This window comes from Aulonocara sp. 'chitande type north' Nkhata Bay, linkage group LG15 (assembly GCF_057382095.1).
Source record: "Aulonocara sp. 'chitande type north' Nkhata Bay isolate Kocher_YH1m ecotype deep benthic linkage group LG15, A_spYH_male_GT1.1, whole genome shotgun sequence".
Lineage (NCBI taxonomy): Eukaryota > Metazoa > Chordata > Actinopteri > Cichliformes > Cichlidae > Aulonocara > Aulonocara sp. 'chitande type north' Nkhata Bay.
Genome location: NC_141358.1, coordinates 9,063,775 through 9,082,208, shown reverse-complemented (window position 1 = coordinate 9,082,208; position 18,434 = coordinate 9,063,775). Strand labels below are relative to the sequence as shown.

At 41.7% G+C, this 18,434-nt stretch overlaps 1 protein-coding gene across 1 annotated transcript in view; it reads left to right on the top strand.

Moving 5' to 3' along the window:
- The window catches only part of LOC147312474 (scavenger receptor cysteine-rich type 1 protein M160-like), a 49,475-nt gene that overhangs the window by 28,947 nt on the left and 2,094 nt on the right, over positions 1–18,434 (top strand). Inside the window, exons 18-25 of the mRNA XM_086263869.1 lie at positions 4,974–5,288; positions 5,690–5,989; positions 7,226–7,531; positions 8,874–9,188; positions 11,460–11,774; positions 12,112–12,411; positions 13,315–13,620; positions 18,017–18,331. Coding sequence (XP_086119995.1) covers positions 4,974–5,288; positions 5,690–5,989; positions 7,226–7,531; positions 8,874–9,188; positions 11,460–11,774; positions 12,112–12,411; positions 13,315–13,620; positions 18,017–18,331 — 2,472 coding nt within the window. The remainder of the gene's footprint in view (positions 1–4,973; positions 5,289–5,689; positions 5,990–7,225; positions 7,532–8,873; positions 9,189–11,459; positions 11,775–12,111; positions 12,412–13,314; positions 13,621–18,016; positions 18,332–18,434) is intronic.

The following is an 18,434-nucleotide window of genomic DNA, read 5'->3' as shown; positions in this document are numbered from 1 at the left end:
TTTAAAATTATACAAAATGCAAAACGCTTAGCCGTGTCTCTAATAAAACCGCTGTAACTTCAGAGGTAATGTTCATAAGTTGATTAATGGTTTTCTTTCGTTTGTGATCTACTGCAGAATATTTTTATAAAATCCCAGGCCAGGAAAATCACCTTCATATTTTTTTGTGTTTTATCTTCAGCTACTTTGACAAAAAGGCATCTGCTGTGATGCTTACACCTTTGATAAAGTCTGGAAAATGTCAGCTTCCTTTTTATAGATACAAAAATATGTAAATGTACTGATCTGAATTATAATATTTCTGACTGTCTGAGGCAAAATTTCCCAGATTCAAATCGAATTGATTCGAATCGAATCGAATCGAAACGAATCAATTCAGGACCTTGTGAATCAGAATAGAATCGATTCTAGAAATCAGTGACGATACCCAGCCCTAAATTTGAAGGATGGGTCGGGTGTGTCCTTCGTGGCCTACCATATCCCAAAATTCATAGCACGTTTCCGGCCCAGCCAAATTTCAGCTGCCAGCAAGATAGGCTGCTACTAAGTTTTAAAATTACTCTATTAATCAAAGGAGCTTGCAAAGAAAAGCGTCTGGACTTCTTTAAGTTACTTGAAGACGTTTCACTTCTCATCCGAGAAGCTTCTTCAGTTCTAAGGTCAAATGGTGGAGAGTCCCAGATATAAACCTAGTGGGAGTAACCCCCCACAGAGGGACAAAAGGACCCCCTGATGATCCTCTAATCGCCTGAGCCAAGGTGTGAAACTGGGTGTGGGTCCCAATCAGCCAGAATTTCGGGTGAGTTCATTGTGAAACCTGGCCCCACCTTATCATGCGAATTCCTGAGATCAGATGGCCCAGGATGTGAGTGGGCGTTAAGGCATCTGGGAAGGGATCTCAAAACTGGATTATAGATGGCAGACAGTTGGTGTCGTAAACCACCGCCTCTGTTCAAAGATGGTCGCTCACAGTGGACATAGATGGCTTCTTTCACTCCTCTTTCAAACCATCTGTCCTCTCTGTCCAAAATGTGAACATTGGCATCCTCGAAAGAGTGTCCTTTATCCTTAAGATGCAGATGGACTGCTGAGTCTTGTCCTGTGGAGGTGGCTCTTCTATGTTGTGCCATGCGCTTGTGAAGTGGCTGTTTGGTCTCTCCAATGTAGAGGTCTGAGCATTCCTCGCTGCACTGTACAGCATACACCACATTGTTAAGTCTGTGTTTTGGCGTTTTGTCTTTCGGGTGAACCAGTTTTTGTCTGAGCGTGTTGCTGGGTCTGAAATGCACCGGGATGTCATGCTTGGAGAAAACTCTCCTGAGTTTTTCTGATACACCGGCTACATAGGGGATGACAATGTTGTTGCGTCTGTCCTTCTTATCCTCCCTCGCTGGTGTCTGGTCTTCTTTTCTGTGCCTCTTTGCTGACTTTAAGAACGCCCATTTAGGATAGCCGCACGTTTTGAGTGCTTCCTTTACATGTGTGTGTTCCTTCTTTTTTCCTTCAGGCTTAGAGGGAACATGTTCTGCCCGGTGGTGTAGGGTCCTAATTACTCCAAGTTTGTGTTCCAGAGGGTGATGGGAGTCAAAGAGGAGGTACTGGTCGGTGTGTGTGGGCTTCCGGTAAACTTCGATGTTGAGGTTGCCGTTCTCTTCAATGTGCACAGCGCAGTCCAGGAAAGGCAAACAGTTGCCCTTTGTGTCTTCCCTGGTGAACTTGATGTTTTTATCCACAGCGTTAATGTGTGCAGTGAAGGATTCCACTTCTTGTGTCTTGATTTTGACCCAGGTGTCGTCCACATATCTGTACCAGTGGCTGGGTACTCTTCCTTTGAAAGAGCCAAGAGCCTTCCTTTCCACTTCCTCCATGTAAAGGTTGGCTACAATAGGTGACACGGGGGAGCCCATGGCACAGCCATGTTTTTGTCTGTAAAAGCCTTCGTTGTATTTGAAATATGTAGTGGTGAGGCAGAGGTCTAACAGTGTGCAGATCTGATCGGGTGTGAAGTTGGTCCTGTCCTCCAAGGAGCTGTCTTCTTGTAGTTGTTTTCTGACAGTCTCCACGGCCTCCGTGGTGGGTATGCAAGTGAAGAGAGAGACTACATCAAAGGACACCATGGTTTCATCTGGATCCAGGGTAAGTTTCTGGACCTTGTCGGTGAAGTCGGTGGAGTTCTTGATGTGGTGTGGGGTGTTCCCCACGAGAGGAGCAAGGATGGTAGCAAGGTGTTTAGCAATGTTATAAGTGGCTGAGTTTATGCTACTGACTATGGGTCTGAGTGGGACAGCTTCCTTGTGGATTTTAGGAAGTCCGTAAATGCAGGGTATGGCATCCCCTGGGTAAAGGTGGTGATATGTAAGGCGGTCAATAATTTTGTCCTTTTCAAAGTCTTGAAGGCAAGCTATAACTTTCTTTTTGTAGCTGCTTATGGGGTCTCGCTTTAAGGCTTCGTAGGTATTGTTGTCACTGAGGAGAGTAGTGATCTTTGTATGGTAATCTGTAGTGTTTAGGACTCTTATTAATCTTTCTGGGCCACAAAATAAACTTTAAACCTATTTTAAGTAGCTGTGTAAATTACAAATATCTGCTTGGTTTATCAAGACATCGCATATTTGCAAAAGTGTGCTGACGTTTTCGGAGAAGTTACACAACCGCTCAATAGCAAGCGGGGGGATTCAATGGTCACTCCAGCCGGCGGGAGCAGCGGACTCCCGGCTTCATCGTTTTCAGACCCCCACTCTTTCGCTACTCAGGTTAAACATGATATATAAGTCAGTCAGATAACTTAAAAATGTAATTGTTTGCCTTTTTCTGTGTTTTATTTGTTCCGGAGTAAATCGGTTTGGCTGAGATCAAAGTTATTAGATTAAATAAAACTTTATTAATCCATCAGGTGGGTTCCTCCGGGATTTTCACACAGCTGAATGAACGTTAAACAGTGTGAGACAGTCGAGAATTTACGCCAGTGTCCTGTTATATTTTAGATAGCAATGAGCAGACGGCCGAGTTTATTAAACTCCACCGACCGACACAGCGGGGACGCAAATCTGAAGACTAGACCTAGACACATATAAAACTAATTGGCACTTCCCCAATGTGGTATAATGTTTGACCCGTTATGCATACACTGGACACGACTGTGATGACAGCAATACTACAAACAGAAATGGACACTGTACACACACTCACACTCCCCAAGCATACTCTATACCCCAGGTCCAGGTACCCTTGCATCTAGAAGGGTAATTTGCCCCTAGACCCAAGAGATGTTGCCCTTTTTCCAGGGAGGTGCAGGGAGGCCCAGCATCCCTAGACCCCAATCAGATGGCCAACTCCTCCTTTCAGCCCACTCCCCGAGGAGGTACAGAGAACAGCGGTGTGAAGACCCCATACCTTTCTCCACACGGGCACGCTCCGTTTTGTGCAACTATTTTAAAATCCCGGTAGCAGTGCAACGACGTAAGCTAGCGCAATAATTTTTTTTGCATATGAAACCGGAGGAGTTGTACTTACATCTTATGCCATCAGCTTGTCACAGTTTCCTTCCACATATAGCTTTGCAAAAACTGCATAAAAAGCACTTGCAGCAACAAAAACATAATATTCCAGAAACAGGCTTTGCCAATCCGATCAGCTGTTTGTAACACTTCCTATGTCCATCAGCACGAACTATCGCATGTCCGCCATGTCCTGCCCGAAACCGGAAGTGACGTCATTTTGCGGAAATGTAGTTGTGAAATGCACTACACACAGGGACACACACGCACAGGTCTTTGTCTCCAGATGCCACATTTATTTATAGCGTCCTGCGTTATGACCGGCCACAGTCTGACAGCTGTTGGTCTCAGCTGATTTCCCGCTGTTCTCCGCTCCTCTCCCGTCTCACTATAAAAGGGAAGGAAACCATCATCAGTCCAAAACGCCATCAGCTGTTCTCACCTGCGTCTCCAGCACCGCCCCGTTGAGCTCACCGCACCACTCCTCCCCTGCAGCCGCGCCCGGGACCACACCTCCGCCACAGTAGTTTTTTACCATCAGGGCCTTATGAGCCTATACTGTTGTTTTTAAAAGTAATGTTTGACTTTATGACTTTCTGTGTCATTTCTGGGACGCTTAGGACTCATATTGCACTGCTGGAAATAGTTTATTTTGATGCATATGCTGTTTTTTTGCAAATTTGCATTTATTTTAGTTTTTCCTGCAGTATATAAAGTTGGTGTATTTCAAAAATAAAACTATAAAGACACTTAAAATAAATTTCCTGTGGTGGGAAACTATTTTGTGCAACTTTTTTGTATTTACTGTTTTGGGGGATAAGCCTCTTAAATTTCTCTAACTAGAAATATATGTTAAAAAAACAAAAATATAAAGTTTTTTGTAGTTTATTGCACTTTTTTGCAATTTGTATAATTACTATGAACTTAATGCATACATATTATTAAAATGTGGGCTATAATGGTTGTATTGATGTATATCAACTTGAAATGCTCCCAAAAATGGCACTACAGAATGTAAAAAAATAATATAAGCTCTGGCGGACTTGGTTCTATGGTAGGTCTTAAAGGGTTAAGTTCTTAATAAACTGCTTAATGGGATCTATTTGACAGCTTGTAATTTTTATTGTTAATGCTTGAATGTTTTTCCTCAGTTAAATCAACAGTAAATGGACCTGAGCTTTAGCACCAAAATTTCCTGGTTACATTTGGTGTAAGACTGTGTTTTGGGTTAAAATACACCTGTTGCTGAAGTTAACCACATTTTAAAGTTTCTTGGACATACGAACTGCCCAGTATGAGCTATTGTCTGAAAAGGGGGACAGCCATTAACCTCTTTTGGTTGCATTTCAGATAATGATGGACACTCATCAGCATACAGCATGTTGAAGATATCCTTAAAAATCTGATAATACTGGATTTAAAAAAAGAGTAAGAGATTGAAATATTCATTGCTAATACTTTAACGTGTGCCCTCAGGTAAACCACCAATAAGGCTTGTGAACGGCATTGACCGATGCTCTGGCCGAGTGGAGATTCTGCATGATGGCCGGTGGGGAACAGTGTGTGATGATGACTGGGACTTAAAAGATGCTGCGGTGGTGTGCAGAGCCATGGACTGTGGAACACCTCAGAGAGCAAAATCGAATGCCTTCTTTGGTGAAGGCCAAGGAGTGGTCTGGTATTCTTCTGTCAACTGTTTGGGTAATGAGACGTCCCTTGGGCACTGCAGGTATCGCCCCTCTGAAAGCTTTTATTGCAGCCACCGTGAAGATGCAGGAGTGATTTGTTCAGGTAAAAACTATTTTGTCATTAAATATTTTGTCTTTTTTTAATCTTTAGATATGACTTTGGAATTTTTTTTCTGATCAGAATTTCTGTTTTATTTATGTGGCGTGATTGAGTCATGGCAGGTCCAGAGGTCGTTGTTTAGAGCCATCTTTATTATATGCGGCTGCAGCTCTCGGCTGCAACCACACTTACACCAACTTACAACACTGATTCCCCATGTTTTAACAAAGAGGGCGTGATTGCAGATGCCGTGCAGGCGCATCCGCACGGCACCGCAGTCCACGGCCCACCACAATTTATATCACAGTTATTTCCATGACATCAGTGAGAATATTGTATGGATTTCAATTAATGCAATTTTCAGGCACCAACTAATTGCTGATTTTGTCCTCTTTGCTTTGTAGCTACCATTCGACTCATCAATGGGACTGACATGTGCTCAGGAAGGGTGGAGGTCCACTATGGTGAACACTGGTCACCAGCATTTAATATTAACTGGGGAATGAATGAAGCTACAGTGGTGTGCAGAGAGATAAATTGCGGAGATCCTGTCAAGATTTCAAGGTCATTTGGTGAAATTGAAGATTTGAGAGGACATGAGATCCACTGTAATGGTAGAGAGAGCTCTGTCACACAGTGCACATTTAGGAACTATACCAGATCTATCACCGATGGTATTGAAGAGGCCTCTGTGGTATGCTCAGGTAAGACTTGATGTTATATTTCAAAAAGAAAATGAATCCATGAAGTTCTTTATCAAACAGATCAAGTATGATTTTTTCCAATTAAAATGTTGATGCAAACCATCAAATCAATATTTTTGTAGTCTAAACACGTGTTAATCAGGTACAACCCGAGTTATAAATTATGTCACTATCTTCACATATGTGTGCTATAGCAGTGCATATACAGAGAGAAGACCAATAGGATTAGGCCAGCCAAAGCACACACAGACTATTCACAAACACACAAAAGAATTGGACCATATAAGATGCTGTAAATAGGCTGTGCTTCAGTGCTGCACATGTTTCAGTCAGCTAGCTGGCCGCTACGATTTAGCATGAAGCTGCATCTTTGAACCTTTGTTTTTATATTGTTTTCCTCTATTCTTCACCGTTCCTTTACACAATTTTGCTATTCAATTGCTCTAAATTATTATTACACATAATAATAATAATGGATTGGATTTATATAATGCTTTTCAAGGCACCCAAAGCGCTTTACAATGCCACTATTCATTCACTCTCGCATTCACACACTGGTGGAGGCAAGCTACGGTTGTAGCCACAGCTGCCCTGGGGAAGACTGACAGAAGCGAGGCTGCCATATCGCGCCATCGGCCCCTCTGGCCAACACCAGTAGGTAAAGTGTCTTGCCCAAGGACACAACGACAAGGACAGAGAATCAAGGACAGAGAATCGGGAATTGAACCGGCGACCTTCCGGTTACAAATACACTTCCCAACCCCCTGAACCACGGTCGCTCAGGGGGCCAAAGTAATTCCTTTACTCATTGAGGTCAACTTGACCTTTTTGATACCTTTAAATGGACAGTCTACTTCTAGGTAGAACAAATGCAATATGGCAAATTATTTTATGCCTAACAAGTGATTTCACCATTACCAGCATTTAGCAAACACAATGTGAGACAACAGATGAATATTAACCACTTACAATGGTAAATGCTATTGATCTGATGATGCACTGATCACCCAGTGAGGGTAATATAGCCAAGGGTCAGCAACATTGAAACTATGAAAAGAGCAATTTCTGAGTCATTTTTGATGTTGTAAAACATATTCCATCTGTATGATGCAGAAATCATAGCTGATTAAGTCTAAAATGGTCTGTTGGTGTTATGATTCATTTGTATTTTTTCTTTGCATTTTTCTTTGTATTTATAGATTTATGTTAGATTTATATAACAACTCTGCTTTCCAGGTAATGTGAGATTAGCCGGTGGATCCACTCGTTGTGATGGAAGAGTAGAGTATTTCAATAAAGGCCAGTGGGGGACTGTGTGTGCTGAATCCTGGGACATCAATGATGCAGCAGTGGTGTGCAGACAGTTGGACTGTGGGAGGCCCCATAAGCTTCTTCAGTTTGGCCCTGGTACAGGACAGACCTGGACAGATCAAATTGAATGCAATGGAAAAGAGTCTACATTGAATCAGTGTCAACAAAGACCATATCCATATCGAGACAGGACTTGCAACAACACTGTAGTGGCTGGTGTTTTCTGCACAGGTAAGAAAAACATACAAACCCAGTTCCAAAAACAAAACGTTTGGATCTTTTTAAAAATGTAAGTAAAGAATAAATGCAAAGATTTCCAAATCCATATTTGATTCACAATAGAACATTAAAAAGAATTTAACATCATCAAAAAGTGAAATTCTTTTTGGAAAACAAGCTGTGTCCTGTGAAGTAAAGAGGTGAGGGACCACACTGCTTATCAGTCTTTAGTTCAAGCAACAGCATCAGTATGAGGGTGCATTAATGCCCATGAAACTGCCAGCTTGAAAATCTGGCAAAACACCAAAAATGCTGAAATCCAGATACAAGTTTGAGAGAAACAGATGCTTCCAGCAAGAGGACATCTGTTTCCATGTATATTTCAGTGAGACAGTGCTAAACACCATACTACAGCTAATGTAGTATGCTATTCTTTTGCACATAAGCTTCATTGCTTCCTTCTTCTTCATTCCTTCATTTCTCTCCCAGAAGGCCAGCAACTGGTCTTCCTAGTTTGCAAATGTTTACAGACCGTTCATAGAAGACATGGCCTTGTTCCAACTTGCTCTAGAGTTGTAGTCAAATTTAAAATACACTTGGAATTTCTTAAAATGAGAACTGGTTGCAGGGGTCATTTTGAGCCCCTCCAGCATCAGCAGTAATAATGGTAAATAAATAGTCTTTTCAGTTCAGCTTTCTGTTGCTGAGATCAGCCAGAAACCCAGCCAGTTCTCCACACATTTGGGCACACACTCCCCTGCTCTGTACTATCCTGCTGTACCCTGGCTCTGCATCCCACAGGTGATATGTGGCTACAGGACCCTATATATTTATTTGTCAATCACATCTAGCTAGCTCTGTCTTAATTTTGAGCAGCTTTCATGACAAAAAGTGTGTAAACAATCGTGTTGTTAGACAAACCATGTGCAGCAGTTGTGATTTTACATTAATTTCTATATGGTCAAAGTGACATCCTCAGCGGTTCCAGGTACTATTAGTACTTTTATTTGACATACTCCAATTCTATACTAATAATAATGTTTAGATTACAATTTGTGTTGTTAAAATTGTGCATTTTCTCAGGCTGAATATTTGATATTTTCAAGATTGTATTGTGAATAAAATATGAATTAATCACTGAATTCTGTTTTTACATAAATTTTTAAAAAAAATTTATATGAAAAAATGCCAAAGAGTAATATTGGCAGCTTAAATGTTCTTTATCATTTAAAAAAAAAGTTTAATATTGTCTTCTGAGTTTAACCGGTGTACAATATACCTAAATACATCACAGTTGTTTGTTGGTCATTCTTCCATACCTGTGGCTACATATTTAGTTTATTTGCCTTCACAGAAAGCTTGGCGGTGCGCTTGGTTAACAGTACTGATGAGTGCTCTGGAAGAGTGGAGGTTCGTCATGATGACCAGTGGCACACAGTGTGTGACACGGACTGGACTCTAAGTAAAGCTGGAGCGGTGTGTGAGTCGCTGCAGTGTGGACGTGCCGTGAAAGCTCATGGTGGTGCTGTTTTTGGCCGTGGCAGTGGGTCAGTGGTGGAGGCTAGCAATTCATGTTTCGGCAATGTGACATCTCTTCAGCAATGCTCAGTCGAAGGTTTTACAAGAGCAACCTGCGGGCATGAATATGATGCTGGTGTTCTCTGTGCAGGTAAATCCTTATTATTATGTTCAAAATTCAAACATAATTTTTTACGAGATCACAAACAGTATAAATTATTGCTGTGATGTGATGTCACCAACTGTGGTGGTGGTGGGAGGGTAACTGGTAAACTACACGCTTATTGGTTAATAATTACAAGTTGTTAGCCACTGATCATACTTTGAAACAGATAATGACTGAGATTTATGCACTTAATTTTTTTTCTCTTTTTTCCCAAGGGGTCACCAGAGCAGATGAATCTGTATTTTTGATTTGGTACTGACTTCAAAACAGATACTCTTTCAGATTTAACCCTGCCATTTAATCTGTCTTCAAAAGGGCGCTGGGATTACACTCACTTTCTCTCATTTTCATGGTTTCTGTTTTTTTCCCTAGTTTGGGTTTTTTTTTTATGGGTTTATTATTTGGTGGGTTTCTTTCTACATTTTTAGCCTTTTGTGTCTATTAGTATTTTCAAGTGCGTCCTAGTTTAGTTATTCATATTTGTAGTTCTTAGTTCCTTGTCTAATTTTTTAGACATTTCCCTGTATGTAGTCTGTCTCTTCTCCATTTGTTTCCCTTTTTGTCTGTGTGTCTAGTCTGTCTCTCTCTATTCTGTACTTCCCGTCTTATTTTGTAGTCCCTCATCATGTGTGCTGTTTTCTGTCACTCTTTGTGTCCCCTTCCCCCTGTGTCAATTCCCTTGTCTACGATTGTGGTCGACTGAACATATGCATTTATGTTTTTTATTTTGGAATAGGCAGAACTTACTCTCTTCCTCGCTGACTCTACATCTGTCGTTATGTCACACATTGACTCACTATTTCTTGCACCAAAACACACACACAATGCACAATGGGCTTTGAGGTAGCAGCCAAGAAAGATATAGTTTGTGTCTGTGAGCACCCATGTGTACACCTGTGTGCACATCTGTGTGCGTGAGTGTGCATGTATTCAAAATGTTTCTCCATTTAACGATCTGCTAGATGGTGTGGGGAGCCATATCCCCGTCCCAGAACAAGAAGCAGGCATGGAGGAGATCCAGGCCCCAAATATCTAGAGGCCCCCCAGAGTCCAAGAGCCCAGGGAGGACCATCGGAGGGGCAACCGCCCCACCCTCCTGGAAAGAACTGAGGAAAGCCACAGATGTTGGGTCACCCAGCAGTCCTGGTGCGGAATCCACAGGGGGCTGCAGTGATGTGTCCACGGGCTCCGCCGGCAGGCAGCCGCACAAGAATGAACCGAGCCCTGGGCCCACGGAACGAGCCCCCCCCCCACCCCTGCCGAAGGGGCCCAACTGAGCCACAAGCGGCAGGCCCTGCCAAGCAGCCACCAGGAATGAGCCGGTACATACCTGAGCGCCCAGCCCTGGACACCGAGAACCTGCCTGAAACGCACCAACATCTGAGGGCATCAGCCACCGACAGGGAGCGTTGTGGGGGTGATAGGTCCCCACACCTGGGGGGGCCTGAGATATGTCCAGAGAGGTGGAGTCTAAGACCTGACATATAGACACAGACAAACAGGCACACACAGACACAAACATGCATTCCCACCCTCATGCACACATATACAAATAATTGGCACTCGCCCAATGTGGTGTAATGTTTGACCCATTATGCATACACTGGACACGACTGTGATGACAGCAATACTTTTATTTACAACTGTGGTTTTCGCTTTTCACTGGGACACAGACACTCCCTCTCTCTACTGTCAGGTCCGCTCTCCTCCTCCTCCGACTGTCACTGTGAACATATAAAGAGTCACAACCACATTCATATCCCAGCACACCTGTTCACCCTGCCCCTGCGCCACCCCAGGATCTCACTGCGTCACCCCTCCTCTGCAGCCGGCCAGAGACCACACCCACGCCACAGTGGAGACAAACAGAAATGGACACTGTACACACACACTCACACTCCCCAAGCATACTCTATCTATGTTTTTCCTCAGTTAAATCAACAGTAAATGGACCTGAGCTTTAGCACCAAAATTTCCTGGTTACATTTGGTGTAAGACTGTGTTTTGGGTTAAAATACACCTGTTGCTGAAGTTAACCACATTTTAAAGTTTCTTGGACATACGAACTGTCCAGTATGAGCTATTGCCTGAAAAGGGGGACAGCCATTAACATCTTTTGGTTGCATTTCAGATAATGATGGACACTCATCAGCATACAGCATGTTGAAGATATCCTTAAAAATCTGATAATACTGGATTTAAAAAAGAGTAAGAGATTGAAATATTCATTGCTAATACTTTAACGTGTGCCCTCAGGTAAACCACCAATAAGGCTTGTGAACGGCATTGACCGATGCTCTGGCCGAGTGGAGATTCTGCATGACGGCCGGTGGGGAACAGTGTGTGATGATGGCTGGGACTTCAGAGAGGCTGAGGTGGTGTGCAGAGCCATGGACTGTGGAACACCTCAGAGAGCAAAATCTAAGGCCTTCTTTGGTGAAGGCCAAGGAGTAATCTGGTATTCTTCTGTCAACTGTTTGGGTAATGAGACGTCCCTTGGGCACTGCAGGTATCGCCCCTCTGAAAGATTTTCGTGCAGCCACCGTGAAGATGCAGGAGTGATTTGTTCAGGTAAAAACTATTTTGTCATTAAATATTGTGTCTTTTTTTAATCTTTAGATATGACTTCCAGAGGTTGTTGTTTAAAGCCATCTTTATTATATGTGGCTGCAGCTCTCGGCTTCAACCACACTTACACCAACTTACAACACTGATTCCCCATGTTTTAACACAGAGGGCGTGATTGCAGATGACGTGCAGGCGCATCCGCACGGCACCGCAGTCCACGGCCCACCACAATTTATATCACAGTTATTTCCATGACATCAGTGAGAATATTGTATGGATTTCAATTAATGCAATTTTCAGGCACCAACTAATTGCTGATTTTGTCCTCTTTGCTTTGTAGCTACCATTCGACTCATCAATGGGACTGACATGTGCTCAGGAAGGGTGGAGGTCCACTATGGTGAACACTGGTCACCAGCATTTAATATTAACTGGGGAATGAATGAAGCCACAGTGGTGTGCAGAGAGATAAATTGTGGAGATCCTGTCAAGATTTCAAGGTCATTTGGTCAAGGTGAAGATCTGAGAGGACATGAGATCCACTGTAATGGTAGAGAGAGCTCTGTCACACAGTGCACATTTAGGAACTATACCAGATCTATCACCGAAGGTATTGAAGAGGCCTCTGTGGTATGCTCAGGTAAGACTTGATGTTATATTTCAAAAAGAAAATGAATCCATGAAGTTCTTTATCAAACAGATCAAGTATGATTTTTTCCATTTAAAATGTTGATGCAAACCATCAGATCAATATTTTTGTATTCTAAACACGTGTTAATCAGGTACAACCCAAGTTATAAATTATGTCACTATCTTCACATATGTGTGCTATAGCAGTGCATATACAGAGAGAAGACCAATAGGATTAGGCCAGTCAAAGCACACACAAACTATTCACAAACACACAAAAGAATTGGACCATATAAGATGCTGTAAATAGGCTGTGCTTCAGTGCTGCACATGTTTCAGTCAGCTAGCTGGCCACTACGATTTAGCATGAAGCTGCATCTTTGAACCTTTGTTTTTATATTGTTTTCCTCTCTTCGTCACCGTTCCTTTACACAATTTTGCTATTGAATTGCTCTAAATTATTATTACACATAATTAATCCCTTTACTCATTGAGGTCAACTTTTTGATACCTTTAAATGGACAGTCTACTTCTAGGTAGAACAAATGCAATATGGCAAATTATTTTATGCCTAACAAGTGATTTCACCATTACCAGCATTTAGCAAACACAATGTGAGACCAACAGATGAATATTAACCACTTACAATGGTAAATGCTATTGATCTGATGATGCACTGATCACCCAGTGAGGGTAATATAGCCAAGGGTCAGCAACATTGAAACTATGAAAAGAGCAATTTCTGAGTCATTTTTGATGCTGTAAAACATATTCCATCTGTATGATGCAGAAATCATAGCTGATTAAGTCTAAAATGGTCTGTTGGTGTTATGATTCATTTGTATTTTTTCTTTGCATTTTTCTTTGTATTTATAGATTTATGTTAGATTTATATAACAACTCTGCTTTCCAGGTAATGTGAGATTAGCCGGTGGATCCACTCATTGTGATGGAAGAGTAGAGTATTTCAATAAAGGCCAGTGGGGGACTGTGTGTGCTGAATTCTGGGACATCAATGATGCAGCAGTGGTGTGCAGACAGTTGGACTGTGGGAGGCCCCATAAGCTTCTTCAGCTTGGCCCTGGTACAGGACAGACCTGGACAAATCAAATTGAATGCAATGGAAAAGAGTCTACATTGAATCAGTGTCAACAAAGACCATATCCATATCGAGACAGGACTTGCAACAACACTGTAGTGGCTGGTGTTTTCTGCACAGGTAAGAAAAACATACAAACCCAGTTCCAAAAACAAAACGTTTGGATCTCTCTCTTTTTTTTTTTAATGTAAGTAAAGAATAAATGCAAAGATTTCCAAATCCATATTTGATTCACAATAGAACATCAAAAAGAATTTAACATCATCAAAAAGTGAAATTCTTTTTGGAAAACAAGCTGTGTCCTGTGAAGTAAAGAGGTGAGGGACCACACTGCTTATCAGTCTTTAGTTCAAGCAACAGCATCAGTATGAGGGTGCATTAATGCCCATGAAACTGCCAGCTTGAAAATCTGGCAAAACACCAAAAATGCTGAAATCCAGATACAAGTTTGAGAGAAACAGATGCTTCCAGCAAGATGACATCTGTTTCCATGTATATTTCAGTGAGACAGTGCTAAACACCATACTACAGCTAATGTAGTATGCTGTTCTTTTGCACATAAGCTTCATTGCTTCCTTCTTCTTCATTCCTTCATTTCTCTCCCAGAAGGCCAGCAACTGGTCTTCCTAGTTTGCAAATGTTTACAGACCGTTCATAGAAGACATGGCCTTGTTCCAACTTGCTCTAGAGTTGTAGTCAAATTTAAAATACACTTGGAATTTCTTAAAATGAGAACTGGTTGCAGGGGTCATTTTGAGCCCCTCCAGCATCAGCAGTAATAATGGTAAATAAATAGTCTTTTCAGTTCAGCTTTCTGTTGCTGAGATCAGCCAGAAACCCAGCCAGTTCTCCACACATTTGGGCACACACTCCCCTGCTCTGTACTATCCTGCTGTACCCTGGCTCTGCATCCCACAGGTGATATGTGGCTACAGGACCCTATATATTTATTTGTCAATCACATCTAGCTAGCTCTGTCTTAATTTAGCTCTCACGACAAAAAGTGTATAAACAATCGTGTTTTTAGACAAACTAGGTGCGCAGCAGTTGTGATTTTACATTAATATCTATATTGTAAAAGTGACATCCTCAGCAGTTCCAGGTACTATTAGTATTTTTATTTGATGCACTCCAGTTCCGTAGTCAAAGGAGCTTGCAAAGAAAGGCGTCTGGACTTCTTTAAGTTGCTTGAAGACGTTTCACTTCTCATCCGAGAAGCTTCTTCAGTTCTAAGGTCAAATGGTGGAGAGTCCCAGATATAAACCTAGTGGGAGTAACCCCCCACAGAGGGACAAAAGGACCCCCTGATGATCCTCTAATCGCCTGAGCCAAGGTATGAAACTGGGTGTGGGTCCCAATCAGCCAGAGTTTCGGGTGAGTTCATTGTGAAGCCTGGCCCCACCTTATCATGCGAATTCCTGAGATCAGATGGCCCAGGATGTGAGTGGGCGTTAAGGCGTCTTGGAAGGGATCTCAAAACTGGATTATAGAAGGCAGAGAGTTGGTGTCGTAAACCACCGCCTCTGTTCAAAGATGGTCGCTCACAGTGGACATAGATGGCTTCTTTCACTCCTCTTTCAAACCATCGCCTTACATATCACCGCCTTTACCCAGGGGATGCCATACCCTGCATCTATGGACTTCCTAAAATCCACAAGGAAGCTGTCCCACTCAGACCCATAGTCAGTAGCATAAACTCAGCCACTTATAACATTGCTAAACACCTTGCTACCATCCTTGCTCCTCTTGTGGGGAACACCCCACACCACATCAAGAACTCCACCGACTTCACCGACAAGGTCCAGAAACTTACCCTGGATCCAGATGAAACCATGGTGTCCTTTGATGTAATCAAATCAAATCAAATCAAATCACTTTTATTGTCACATCACATGTGCAGGTACATTGGTACTAGAGATGGCACGATACCACTTTTTTATGTCCGATACCGATACCGATATCATAAATTTGGATATCTGCCGATACCGATATGAATCCGATATAGTGTTTTTTAATCAACAAAACTGTTTTTTAAATATCTTGCTGCATTTTGTATAAGTTCATACTCAAGTTTAAAACAACAACTACACTAAAGCTATTCTGTTATACCTGTATGCAAAAAAAAATATTTCATAGTTCAGCAATACTGATCAATCTAATAAACTTAAACCTACACCATCCTCCCTATTCTGGTATTTTAAAGAGTACTTAGCATAAATATTAAGCAACCTAACTAATAGGGTTCCAACTCCCAGCAACAACAAAAATAAATAAATAAAAAATAGGGAACCACCCCTCACGCTCCACCTCATGATGCTTAATCGACGTAATCAACCTTAATTTGATGCAGTGTGAAAAAAAAATGCACAGAAATCAATTATTTTTCAAGAAATATTAAATAGATTCAACATCTTTCTTCAACAAAATTGCAGACTGCACAGATGGTACCTTCCCAAAGGAAAAAGTACTATAACTTACTAGGGTATATATATTAGACTTAAAAGTCACTATATACAGTAATTGACTTCTATTCATTTTAGATCAAATTAAAACTTTGGGTGTCAGATAATTATTTATTAAAAGCTCGACATTTTTAATGAGAATAAGAAAGAAAAGTATGTCTTTGTGCCCCCCCTTTTCCCTGTTAATGCCCTATCGGCCCCCCTGGCTAAACTTTGCTAGATCCGCCCCTGCACAGTTACCAGCGTCAGCTACGTAGAAAAAGATCCTGGTGTAGAAAGTAATATTAAATACATTCTAGCAACAGCTGATCAAGCTTAAACGTGCTGCTGTTATTCAGCCGTTGGTTTCCTCTTTCTGGTGCAAAGTGGGCCAAAAACAAACAAGAGAGACGGACTCGCGACAGAAAAGCCGATCAGCTGATCATTAAGCAGTTTCATGATTGAAGTAGCAGCAAGAAGAGGCAGTCGCTTGTTAAGCTTAGCAGGAATGCTTTACAAACATTCAGAGATGGACTTACACACTTGCTTTACTTCTCTCGGGGATAACTTTGTCGGAGATGAAATGCCGGGTTGCTAGCGAAGCTCCAAATGCTATCCAGACCACCGACAGGTCCCGCATGCCAGAGCCGCTAGTGATGTGCGGATCGATCCTGAAATATCGATTCCTCCGATACCAGTCATTTATGTTCTAGAATCGATTCTCACATTAAAATATCGATATTTTTAGTAATTTAGGGTTAATTTGTAGTTTATCATTAACAGCAACACAGTGGAAAGAAACTATAACATTCGGATTGTCTACATTCAAAGGAACTACTTCCTCTTCCGCCTTTCATAGTCATGTGCGAAATACGGCTGTATAAAGTTTAATTTAATTTAATCTAATCTAATAACTTTAATCTCAGCCAAACCGATTTACTCACGAACAAACAAAACACTGAAAAAGCCAAACAATAACATTTTTAAGTTATCAAAGTGACTTATATATCATGTTTAACCCGAGTAGTGAAAGCCCGCGGGGGTTTGAAGACGATGTGTCGATCGGCTCAGATATTTGAAGTTTACACAGCTACATTCTCACCTGAAAACATGTTAAAAGTTTGGGTTTTTTTGCGACCCACAAAGAGAAATAAGAGTAATATTAAAACTAAGTCGCTGCCGCCATTGTTGGAAACTAGAATTGGCTTGGCCGCGCTATGAATTCTGCAATATGGTTTTTCAATTTTGTTGTCCAGGTGGAAAATTGGGAGAATGGTGGCTCCGGGATTCTCCCGGAAAAATCGGGAGGGTTGGCATGTATGGTTGTGGCAACATCACTAACCTTGTCAAACACCTCAGAGTAAATCATATCACAGAATATGAGGCACGTATGTTGAGACGAACTGAAGAGGAGGAGAGGGACAGGTGCTGCTAGGGCGAGACACACTCTCTCACAGAGTCCTTTAGTGCTGCAGGCAGGCAAGGTATTCAAATAATAATAATAATAATAATGGATTGGATTTATATAGCGCTTTTCAAGGCACCCAAAGCGCTTTACAATACCACTATTCATTCACTGTCACATTCATACACTAGCGCACAACTTCAGTTTTTTTTATTTCTATGTGATGAACTCTGCATTATTAAGTGATAAGAACAAGTAATCTGATGTCCTGTAATCATTATGACGCTATAATTTGAGATACAATAAATAAAATATGTTTTTTTGTATAAAGTATCGGTATCGGATCAGTATCGTTGATACCACCCTGAAAAGTACTTGGTATCGGATCGGAAAGGAAATCAGTGGTATCGCACATCACTAAGAGCCGCTCTATCACGTGATGCATACTGCTCCGACGTGCTAACGTTCTGAGGCGAGTTACGGCGTGTTGCAAGTTTTGTGAGGTGCTTTCGTGATATTTAATGGATCGGATTACATTTTTTATTTTTCTCCGATATCCGATACGCAATATCAGATCGGTCCATCTCTACTAAATACATCACAGTTCTTGTATTTATGTTGTATTCTTCCATATCCTGTGGTTGCATGTGCTCTTTATTTGCCTTCACAGGAAGCTTGACTGTCCAGTTGGTTAACGGTACTCATAAGTGCTCTGGAAGAGTGGAAGTTCGTCATGATTCCCAGTGGCACACAGTGTGTGACACGGACTGGACTCTAAGTAAAGCTGGAGTGGTGTGCGAGACTCTGGAGTGTGGACGTTCCATGAATGCTCCTGGTGCTGCTTTTTACGGCCCAGGCAGTGGACCAGTGGTGGAGGCTAGCTCTTCATGCTTTGAGACTGTGACTTCTATTCAGCAATGCTCGGGCAAAGGTTTTACAAGAGCAACCTGCGGGCATGAACATGATGCTGGTGTTTTCTGTGCAGGTAAAGACTTTTATTATTATATGTTAAAAATTCTGGCACATTTTTTCTTAAGGTCATAGACATTATGAATGATGAGGGTAACCCTAACTTTCATCAACCGCTG